Raw genomic sequence first — 11,743 nt, 5'->3', positions numbered from 1 at the left:
TGCCCGAGGGTAGGAGCTGCGTCACCAGGCGTACAGCCACAAGACCGCCGAGCTGTCGCGCGCGTGAGATGCGTAGTAGTGCACTAAAGTTACCACTCGTGGAGCAGGTACAAGGCTAGCGGTTGCGGTAAGGCGCCCGCGCGATTTTTCCGTCTCTCATCTAGCCCCAGCCTTGTACCTGCTCCACGAGTCGTAATTCTAGTGCACTACTACTACTTCATTACTAAGTAATGAAGTCACACTTCGAAACGTTGTTGGAGTATATATATATTGCTTAGAGCGGGTACCGTAGAGTAAGTTATCAAAATAAAAAGCATATCTCAAACACCACTGTTATAGTCCGACGTTTTCGGCGCGTCGGGGCGCTGTAGTGGACGTCAGACACGCTGCGTCGGCTTCGTCACGCCAGTGTAAACATCGAACCCTCTACAGTCAAGCGTATTCGCCGCGGGGTAATCACCGCGCGCCGTCTGCGAGCATGCGCACAACGATCTTCTCAGCGCGCCGACTGTTGTCAACTTCTACGTCCGCGCCGTTTGGGCGGCTCGGTGCTCGTAAGGCTTCGTAGCGGTCAGCACCCACGCCGATTTCAGAGCTTTCCTTCTCTATAGTTCTTATAAAATAAGTACACAATCTGCATAGAGCAAGTATAGTCTTTATTGAATTCTATGGTCTGCATAAATTCCCAGGAACGCTTGGTGACGAATCCGCTGCCGCTACGCTTCGTCGGTTCATGGGCGTATAGCGGTCGCGCAGCCACTCTCACGGTTTTTAACTCATCGACTGTCAATGGAAGGAAAAAACGAGAACTTACGAGACATGATCACGTTTCCTGCAACAGCAAAACACAGGGTGCTCGCCGCGACGTAATGTGCGCAGCAAACCTGTGGTGAGAAAGCACAGCTCCCGGATAGCTTCCCGTTCGTTTTTCTTCCTCTCCTGATCGCGGATCGTGGTAGTCGAGTGTGCTCGTGTCGTAGAAACACGGCCGATTTCGAATTCCTTCCAGCAGCTTTTCGACGACGAAGGGCACATATCATATGGGGGCTGCTGCGGGTTTACTACGGTTGATGAATGCCATTTCGTCGAAGCACGTTTTAGAGAACGGGCACGTTTTATCGAAGCACAGTTTAGAGAAAGCAGAGCCTCAGTTTAGAGAAATGCCGTTTATCGAAAGGGGGACGCTATTTAAGAAAGGGTTTTCTACTTTTCGCGTGTACCACTGGTGCACGTATTAACCCAAGCCCCCGCTGCGCTCTCGCCGCTTTGCGGCGGCAGTCTGCGGCGGCTCATTACAAAAATATTAACTCAACTGACTTATCCGCACACGCCGCTTCGCGGCGGCCGTATTCACTAAAAGGAGGCTCATCGCCATTTTCTCTAAACTGGGTTTCTCTATAAAGGCATTTGATAAACTGGGGTCGGTAAAACGGCGTTCGCTAAAACGAGCTTCTCTAAACCGCATGACTCCGGTCTGCTGCTACTGTAGGCCACCATTGCTCTTCGGCTGGTCGAGCGGCTGCGCAATGCATCACGGTCCAGCGACCCGACGCGGCCGGCGCAAGGAGCGCGCCGAAAGCCGTCGGTCGCGTTGGTTACGTTAAGGGCTGTTTATACTCCGTCGTAACGCCAACGAGCGCAAGCGCTCGTTCACGCTCGTTGTCGCTGTCTGCAAACGGGGTGTCTATACTCCAACGTCAAGTTGAACGCGGCGCTGCGCTGAGCAGCTCGACGCGCGACGTCGTAGCTACGACGGACTTGGACATGCTCTACGTTCAACGTTGGACGTCGGCGCCGCCGACGCAGGCTATCCCAGCAGCCCTCGCGCGGGTGCGTGCCCGCCCGGCGTGCTGGCAGCGCCGTGCCGGCCGGGTGGCCGGATTGGCCGGATCGTCGGAAGCCAAAACGCAAAATGGCGCGAGGCGGGAGCGACCTTACGACTGACGAAGCGGAACAGCTAATCGAGGCGATAAAAGAACGCCCGTCGATCTACGACATGGGGTCCATCGAGTACAGGGACTCAATTAGAAAGGAAAACGCCCTGGAAGCCGTGAGAATAATCTGCTGTTTCAAAACAGGTAAGTGATGCTTCCCTCGCGGTAGGGATGCTTCCCTCGGGGCAGAGATTCTTCCCTCGCGGCATTGATATGATTTTCGAGCGGCGGAGTGCGCAGATATCTATAAGAAGGAAGAGAACAACACAAAAAAAAGGATGCCAGAGACGGGACACTTTCTCGCCGTCTTTTCTGCTGTGTGCAAATATCGCATGAAAAAGTAAAAACAAAAAATATAAATACAACTACCATGTCCCGCGGAAAGCAGAAATCTAAATCACCAAACAGTAATGTAACCTCTACTATCATGTCCCGCGGGAAGCAGATATCTAAATCACTTACAGTCAGGGGCAGATTTTGAGGGGGGGGGTTCGGGTCTGGATGTCCTGACCCCCCTCTTGATTTCTGCATGTGTGAAATTTAGGGCGTAAAACGAAGGGGAGGGGGTTCCTAAACATGGTACGCTGGCCAACACCTGCCCCCCCCCCCCCCCCCCCCCCCCTCAGAAAATTCCTGCATCCGCCCCTGTTTACAGTAATGTAACCTCTTTCAGTCGACGACGTGAAAAAACATTGGAAGAGTCTGAGGGACCGGTACGTCCGGGAGCTGCGCGCCCTCGAGGAGGCAACCAGGAGCGGGAGCGGCTTCATAAGACGCAAGCAATGGCAGTTTATGGAGCTGATGCGGTTCTACAAAGACCATGCGCGTCCAAGGAGGTATGTGACAAGTTTGTGCTGCTCTATTGTTGTCAGGGGCTCCGGAATTGAGAAGGGGGGGGGGCAGTGGGGGCAGTGGGGGCATGCCCCCACACTCAAAGCTGGTTCGACCCCCCCCTTCCCCCTCTTTTCCCCTCCCACCACCGGTGAGGGTGTTGCATGTTGAATATATTGGGTGGTTCAAGTCACCAGGCTCAATCTAAAATGGACCGGAAAAATCGACGCCTGCATGTAGCCATGTAAACTTTTCGTCAAAGGTGTATTTCACAGGTCGGTTCTTCCTTGCAAAATTACACAGCTTAGTTCTCTTTTAGTAAAAAATATGGCCAAGAAACTTGCCAGGGTGTGCGGTGGGCGGCAACCCAGACGACCAAGTCCCAAGGAGGATAGAAAGGTAGGAGAGGCATGACGTCGGGCCGCGTAGCCTCCACAAGCCATGCTCCCTTGACACCTCGCCTCTTTCTCATTTTCCTCCTTACTCTCCTCACTTACCATGCCAACGTGACCACATATCACGTGACCGTAGCTAGCCTTCATCTTGCTATGGGGTACTAAAATACACCACAGTCTAGCCTTCGTTCTGATAAAACCTACCGGATGGAGCGCGCGCAAGCCTGCAAGGAGTCCTTCTAGAACCAACCATCCATCTCGCACGTGACATGTCACACGCACCAATCGCCAGAGAGATCTGTGGTCACGCTGGGCACAAAATCGTTTAAACTTTTTATGACTAGGCTTCACCAATATTGCAACGTGCCCACTCCTAGTACTTCTAACCTCCTTGCCAAGTCCAGTCGCGGAGTGTGTTTGGCTTTCGTATTGGTAGATGGCGTCCACAGCACAGCTTCGACAGCAAGAACAATTGTTTTTCATTTGCACCTTAGATTTTCATTGGTAATATAAGTGCCTCCACTGCAACTGGTTCATAGAAATTAATGCCGAAGCATCGGTTAAACATTATGTAAACAAAGCAAAAAACGAGCAGCCACTCTTCGGCATGGCTTGTGAGGCGGTGCCGCTCAGCCCCAGAAAGTTGAAGATGGACCTCAGCACTTTTGTCCGCCTCTCGAGTCTCAAGCCGGCTTGACCCAAGTGTCGAGGTTCCTTGGCCGCTTTTCAAAGTCTTTGTCCTCCCAGGCTTTACGGCGATGAGTGTTGTGTGCCTTACGCTCTCAGCTTAGCGGAGCTTGGGAGGGACGTGTTTGTTGCAGCAGGGGCATCTTGGGACGAATGAAACGATTGTGAGGTGGCGCTTCTTCCGCACGACGGCAAGCAGAGGGGTAACAGCGCCTCCAGAGTGGTCCTATCTCAGCATACCTGTTTCCGTTCCCCAATTCTCCTCGGTGAATGGATTTTGTCCTCGGGGTTGCACTCTTCCTTGTTCTTGGTGTCGTGGAGTGAGTGATTTTCTCATGAACCAGTGATACCAAGTCTACTCATTTATCAGTAGATATCATTTTGCTCCCCGTTTACTGATTCATAGCATCTTCAATCTCCGTGTGCTGGATTGTCTCAAAACCAGCAATGTTTTGGGGAAATCCGGTGCATAGAGCACCAAAGATGCAATTATTTATTCAGTATACTGCAAGTTCAAAACCGGCACGATTTTGAGCCGCCCCTGAGGAGCAGTGATTCGGTACTCTTCGGTGATGGAGCGCCGAGTCGGTGCAACATCGAGGAGGAACTACGCTGCGCATTGGTACTATGTTCTGGCAACGCTGCCCTGGACCTAGTAAAGATTCTTACATTGTGTTTGACACAGCAATTTGATAGACGCATTTGAGATTCCCATGATCGAGGGGCTCACAGTGTGCGGTTTCTTGCACTTGCGGTTGGTATGTTGGGAATCCATGGAAAGATGTGCTCTACGTATGGTGAAGTCCGCCCTTGCTAGAATGTGTTTGAGCGCTTCTCGTTTGGCGTGTGCTTTTGTCCTCTCCTGAGACCTGGTCTCAAGGGCGGAAGCCGCCATCAACATATGTTTATGCCTTCTGTGTCAACAACATAGAAGGCAGCGCTGAGTCCACCAATCTTGGTGGATGCATCCATGTAGATTAACTGATTTTGGGGGGTCTTTGGGAATTTTTGGTGCCTTTTTTGTGTGTTTTTTGACACAGTTCTGTCCCCTGGCTATGGGCATCGGGCCCATGTTTGTTGGTGTGGTAGTCAGCTGTGTCAGGTTGATTTGATTCCATGGTGGTGTCGGCAGTGCTATGACCAGGAGGTGAATAACGTTCATGGTTGCAAGTTTAACAACGGCTCGGCCCTGTTTTGTCTGTACACGTGCCTGGTGCATCCCGAATTGTTTGTCGAGGCTGTCCCTCGACTTGGGGACGTGGGGTGCATTCGCACAGCTCATTCAGCTTGGTGTGCTTAAAGGGATGCTGAACCAAAATCTGAATTCCACAAAACACTGCAGCAAAAGCGTGCAACGGGATGCTACAAACACCAAAACATCACTCATACAGCAATATCACGAACGGATGACCATATTTAAAAAAAAGGAGGCGTATTTGACAGATATGTTTACATCTTGTTTCTCCAAAAAGCAGAGGAAACTGCCTCGTGTTTTCTCCGCCTCGCCGCCTTGAGGGGGCAAAACAAAGAGAGGACGAAACGAGATATCTTGACGTTCAATCTCGCCCCTTTTTTTTTTTCCAAAAATACGGCCGTTCATTTGAGATACCGCCTTACGAGTAGTGTTGTAGGAATTGTAGCGTCCCGCCTACAGCTCCTGCATTGTTTTCTGAAATTCAAATTTTTGTTCACCATCCCTTTAAGCAGACCTGTGATTGCTCTCCTGGCATCGTTGAGTAGCGAGTCAGGTTTCTTTCAATGTTTCTTGATTAGGCGGTAGGATCAGAGTTTGAATTCTGCCTGTTTTCACACCCTGCAGGACTGTGTGCAATGTGGCAGCCCCACTGGAGCCTTCCACCCCGGAATCTCTTTTAATGGGCATGGTGGACTCGCTGGACAGGGAGGAGCCCGCTGAGATGACCCAACAGGCAAACACCGACTTCCTTCCCGCAGAGTCTCCTGGATCATCCTCAAGTACCCCCTCGGAGAGGGGCCACAGCCGGGTTCCTGAGCCTAGGATTGCTAAACGCAAAAGAGACCAGGACACAGTCGAGCAGGAGCTGCTGAGACACCTCAACACCAAAATGACGGGATCAGAGGCCCTGGGGTACTCAATTGGAGCTGCCATACAGCACTGGGACACCGAAACTTATGCCCTCTTTAGTTCTGATGTCCACAGGCTTATTGCAGAATATGAAGTGCGTTTTCAGAGTAAGCAATAAACAGCAGCCATTTATTTTTCTGCAGACAGCAGGCTTCCTCTGTACACTTGGTTATTGTTGGGATAAGGGAACACTACCAGTTGCGCAAACAAAACACTAAATGTCAAAAAGGGAAATGTTTCGGGGAGACCTTTTATCACGCAGTCGCCGGCCGCCAGCACGTTCGGTTCACTGGTGCTATACTGGGTTCTTATTGGTATCAGCGAACATAGCTTTGAGTAGAAGAGTTTTAGAGGAGAAAAGCATAAAAAAGGTATGCCTAATTTGAAAAAAAAAAAAAGAAATTAAACTGAAAATGCAGAACCCTAGTTACATTACATAAACCAGTGGTGGAACTGCGGCGTCATTTGCTCCAAACTGTGCCGGAATGAACAACCTGCTACATGCTGCTCCCATACAGCCTATATTTATAGACTGGCCTCGGAGAGTCCAATAGCTACATTGGGATGGCGAGTAACCGAGGTATTACATCAAATTAAATCTATAAAGAAGCCCCACCATACGGCGGACGGTGCACATGAATAGGAGATGCAACTAGAAATGGGCCCCATTTGTTTTTTTTATTAAAAATTCTCAATATTTGACCGTAACTTTTGATTTTAATAATGCTTCATTCTGAAACTTTCGCATCTGGTTCCAACTGCTAGGGTTACATTCTAGTGGAGTTTGAGCTCGCCGCTATGTCCACTTCATTTTTGCAGTGCAAAAGACAGGTAGTACACTTAAAAGAAATGGGACACAAAGGGAAACACCCTAAAAGAAATGGGACGCAAAGAGAAACACCCAGTAGACTTAAAAGAAATGGGACAGAAAGAGAGCTAAACATCAAAGTTACTGAACATAGCAATCTTGAAAAAAAAAAAGAAGGTTTATACAACGAAGAAGATAACATATCACAAAACATAACATGTCAGGTTGGGGTCTCGGAGAACCCGTCACACGTAAACTCATCACAGCCAACTCATCATAGGTGAACTCGTGAAATATTGTAGGCCAGCTCGTACAGGGAAAAGTTGCAACAAAGCGCAACTGGCATTTGTCCACTTCGTCACAATTTACATTTTAAACGATTATGCATTTGCAACTAGACTTAGCTGATTATGGAAAATTTACGGCATTTTTCTTTTTTAAATATGACGTGGTCTTATTGTTGGCGAAAAGTAAAGGATGTGGTAGAAGCTCTGCTTCCATTAAGGGCTTGTTACCTCCCACCATGCTTTGGTTGTGCGTGCGCACTTATGCTGTCAATGGTAGAAAAATTGCGATGGGGGGGGTTTCAGCGTTACGCTTTTACAATGCATGCAGCGGTGATGTCCAAGAATGAAACGACCAGAAATAATCATTTGACTGAAATTAAAGGAACGTTTAAATCTGTGTTTATTTGCACGATAAGGTAAATATGGAAGTTGACAATTGATGCAAAGCGCAAGTTAAAGCGAAACATTTCGTGTGATGCTTTCGGCCCCTCCAGTCCCCTCAAGACATGCTGATTGACAGCCTGGTACTTGTTTTGCCAGTAAGTTCCGACCCAGAAAAACTTCCAAAAAGGGTCTAATAACAAAGTAGTGCTTTAAACACTGACGAGAGGGAAGAACAAGGCAACAAAATGTGCGTTGTGTTTCTCGGCATTAATAACAAAGGGAAGTTGAAACTAAAGGTAAGACCAAAAAGCCGACCACAAACGTTGCCTGCAAACAATTAAAAAGAGAGGTTAATTTTCAAATGACAAGGTCGATGCAACCACTTCTTAGGTTAAAGCCAGTCCCCCAGCCAAAACTGAAAGGTATGTGATCAACTTTTAAAGAACGAGACGGTCAGTGCGACAACTTTCCCTACTACGGGTTCACCTAGAACGAGATTCCGCCTTAGACCAGTGACCAGTTTTTGTATGACAAGTTGGCTGTGGCGAGCCGGCCTGTTCTCTTAAGACCTGTCCACAACTGTGTCCTGCCAAGAAATGGATCCTCTTGGCGAGACAAAGTAGTCTGCCAGTAGGTCCCTTATGCCAAGTGCAGTTGGACTGCTGGAGTTGGGCCCCAGGACCCTGTTGGCACCAACAGCCGTGATGTCTGCTCGCCAAGCGCCATCCACTCTCTGGCCTTTCCTTTCTCTGTCCATGTAGCCAGGCGGGCAGTACGCCTCATCTTCCATCAAAAAGTTATGGAGGCAGACTGCTGCCTTAATCATACCCTCACAGCGTTCCATGCTGCCATGCATCGGGCCCAGGAACGTGCGCCACCGGGAGACTAAGATACCGAAGGCATTCTCCACGGTACGCCTTCCGCGAGAGAGTCGGTAGTTGAAAACTTTCCGTCGCCTGTCCAGTCCTCTTCCCGGAAAAGGACGCATTAGGTAGTGTTTCAATGGAAATGCCTCGTCCCCGAGGATGCACAGAGGTGGTGCTGGGCGTGCGACACTGGGGACTTGAAGGGAATTCGCAGCTAACGCCTTCCCAATGTTTGAATTTTTAAAAACTCCGCCGTCCGACTGATGCCCAGTGGCACCAATGTCCACCAAAGTGAACCGGCAGCGAGCATCAACAACGGCTAGAAGTTGCATCGAGTAAAACTTCTTGTAATTAAAACATGTTGTCCCTGAGTTGGAGGGACATCTCATTGCAAAATGTTTCCCGTCAATAGCTCCAATGGCGTTCGGGAAATTCCATTTAACTTCAAACTCTCTGCGGATCTCTTCCCACTTGGCAGCTGTTGGCGGCTTCAAAAACTAGGGTGCCAGCGTCTCCCAGATTGCAGGCAACGTCTCCCGGAGGATAGAAGACAATGTTGCCTTGTGCATCCTGTAGCTGACACCAATGTGTCCCAAGGATCCAGGCGATGCGAGGAACCTGGAAATATTGCATGGATTGTCTGCGTTAGAGAAGTGACTAATCAAAAGGTCTTATGATTGGCTACAACTTGGCCCCAATATAATCCCTACTGCAACTACATCCTGCTAAGATATGTTATTACAAAGATCAATCTGCGTGATGCTAATACACAAGTGAGATTTTGTGAAAAAGTTTAAATATGGTTATCAAACATAGATTATCTCAAACCTGCGTTTGCGAGTATTTTGTGAACCCTTGCAGTAATACTGTACTCCATACAACCTTCAGCTCACAGGGCAGCAAAGGCTACAGGCATGAGCTGGCCCACGCTCTTTGCTTTGAGAGTCTTTCTTTAGACCTTTCCCATAAAGACTTCCTGCCGGAGCCACTTCCAGAGTCCGTGCGTATGGGCCGTGACTCGGTATTTTCTCAAGTGATGAACATTCACATGCTAGTCTGTGGAGGTCGCAAGCTGGGCTGCAGATATGTAAACATTGGAAACGCGTATACATGGCTTGCATGATGTCATTCTACAGTGTTTGTGCTAGTAATGTTGGCTGGTGCTGTTCCCATGACCGTCTGTACTTCTGACCTGCCAACAGAAGGGTTCTGTATGGAACCCTTCCAACAGTGCCATGTCATGGCTGGCGGTGGCTACAATTATGGGATGTTTGATAGAGAGACTCAGTATAATTACCTGAGTGTAATCGCAAGCCGCTCAGCGGGAGAGATCGGCGAACGATGCGTGGGCGCATGGACGAGACGATCGTAGACGAGAGCGAGCAGCCTGTCGAAGGAGGACTTTGTCATCCTGCAAAAGAAAGACAAAGATTTGAATTCTAGTTCTGTCGTTGATTCTGCAAAACGAATCTGACTTGATCTTTCCGGTCTTACCTGAAGTACATGAAATGGTACTCGGGGTCGCTCTCTTGCAGTTCCTGGACCAGGTGATAGAACTCGCCGAAAACTTTCCGCTTATCAAAAATGTCTCTTACGTACATCGTACGTATTCTCTTTCGTTGTATACGACGCCACAGAATCACTGCAGCTATCTTTCGTTTCGTTTGCACGTCCGCGTTCATGTTGATTCTGCAAAGCATACGACTGGACACGACCGCCAACCCCGACCTCCCGGTGGAGATGAATGGATAAATGAATCCGGCTGAGCCCTTTGGATCGGGCGGTAGCTTACGCCACCTACAGAAGTTGGAACAGAACGCCGAAGCGGAAGTGCGCCACCGGAAAAGCCCAGCGCGCATGCGCAAAATAGGGAAGCGCGTTCGCCAACGTTGGAGTATAGACACCGCCAAGCGAGCGGGTTCTTATCGCAGTCCGGCGCAACGTCATGGTCGGCGGACGTCGCGTTGCGCCGGCGAACGTTCGTCGCGCCGACGTTGGAGTATAAACAGCCCTTTAGGGCGTCGGTCGGACTGCAGAGGATCTCGTTGTCGCGGCGAAGCTCGCGCGCGCGCGCGCACGTTACGTCAGACTATAAACGCACCTTTAACGTTGACGCGACCCGCTACAGACGGACGGCACAAAGACAAGGGGAGCGGGTTGGGGTGCTGCAGTTTTATAGGAAGTATTCACTGGCGGCCATAGCTGTGTGCGCGACTGCTGAGCGCGTGCTGGCGGAGAGCGTCCACAGTTCTTTTGTCACGGACATTCCGCACCATCAAGATTTCCGGTCTTAGCAGCCTATTAATGTGAGCTCGTTCTGAGCATGCGCTCTAAGCATCGCTTCAAATATGGCGTCCTGTGAATACGCCCCTTATTGTTCATCGCATTAAAAACTGCAACTATCTTGTTTCTGAGATTACGTGTAAGCATGAAATGTTTTGCAACGCGGAAGTCGGTGAACGCTACACACTGCGGATGCTGAAGTACACAAGCTCTATACGCTTAAGTCAATCATTGGTACTCATTGTGTTTAAAAATTAAAGTTTTTGACAAACATCTTTTTGTTTCAGGTGTACTGCATCAGCTGCGTAGCAGACGCTCCTGCAAGGGCTGCTATGCAGAACGTCATGCAATTTAACGGGTATTTCGGCTGCTCATGGTGCCTTCACCCTGGAGTCAACATCAATGGTAAAATAACACAACCTTAAAGTTGTAATAGTAAATGTCTAATGACTTTATTCGCTCCCGTTCTTGCAGGATACGTTAAGTACACCGTTAGCGGAGGAGTAAGGCAAGACCGCAGCGAGCGTGGGATGATCCAGGACATGTCGACAGCAGCAGAAACGCAGCGCATCGTCTGCGGGGTGAAAGGGCCATCGCCACTGCTCAATGTGCCAGGGTTTGACATCGTTGGGAGCTTTAACCCCGACTATATGCATTGTGCGTTACTCGGGGTTGCTCGCCAATTTGCCGAACCCTGGTTCGCAGGAGTTGGAGAAGAGTATTATATTGGCGATCCGACGAATCAGTCTATTGTCAACGAGTGGCTATGTGGCCTCAAACCACCGCAATGCATCAACAGACCTCCACAAGCATTGAAGCTTAGGAGATACTGGAAAGCCGCCGAATGGCAGTGTTGGGTTTTTTATTACTGCTTGCCGTTTTAAAACACGTGCTGCCGAAGACATACTACCAGCACTTCGAGCTGTTTGTTGCGGCCCTGTACCTTTTATGCAAGACGGAGGTAACGTTGGAAGATGTGGAGATCGGCACGACGAAAATGACCGAGTTCGTGGTCATGACGGAATACCTCTATGGTGAGCCACAGATGACGTCCGATCTCCACACACTCCTTCACCTCCCGAAAGCTGTTTTGCTACACGGTCCGCTCTGGGCACTGTCGTGTTTTCCCTTCGAATCGAAGATGGGCCACATTTTGAAGCTCGT

At 49.5% G+C, this 11,743-nt stretch overlaps 1 protein-coding gene and 1 long non-coding RNA gene across 2 annotated transcripts; one reads left to right on the top strand and one right to left on the bottom strand.

Annotated features, from left to right (window-relative positions):
• Window positions 1-11,463, top strand: LOC120842931 (the record flags this gene model as incomplete). Its single annotated transcript, XM_040214156.1, has 3 exons — window positions 1-9; window positions 10,867-10,984; window positions 11,054-11,463. Coding segments are annotated over 3 exons (537 nt in total), but the record flags the coding sequence as incomplete, so codon positions are not given.
• LOC115316290 lies at window positions 8,862-9,826 on the bottom strand. The gene is made up of 3 exons (XR_005716020.1): window positions 9,791-9,826; window positions 9,594-9,707; window positions 8,862-8,914 (listed from the first exon to the last, which is right to left on the bottom strand). It is a non-coding gene; the product is annotated as an uncharacterized LOC115316290 (long non-coding RNA).
• Window positions 11,464-11,743: the final 280 nt, after the last annotated feature.

Source organism: Ixodes scapularis, unplaced genomic scaffold (genome assembly GCF_016920785.2).
Source record: "Ixodes scapularis isolate PalLabHiFi unplaced genomic scaffold, ASM1692078v2 PGA_scaffold5__190_contigs__length_132052651, whole genome shotgun sequence".
NCBI lineage: Eukaryota > Metazoa > Arthropoda > Arachnida > Ixodida > Ixodidae > Ixodes > Ixodes scapularis.
This window is presented reverse-complemented; position numbering and strand designations above follow the sequence as displayed.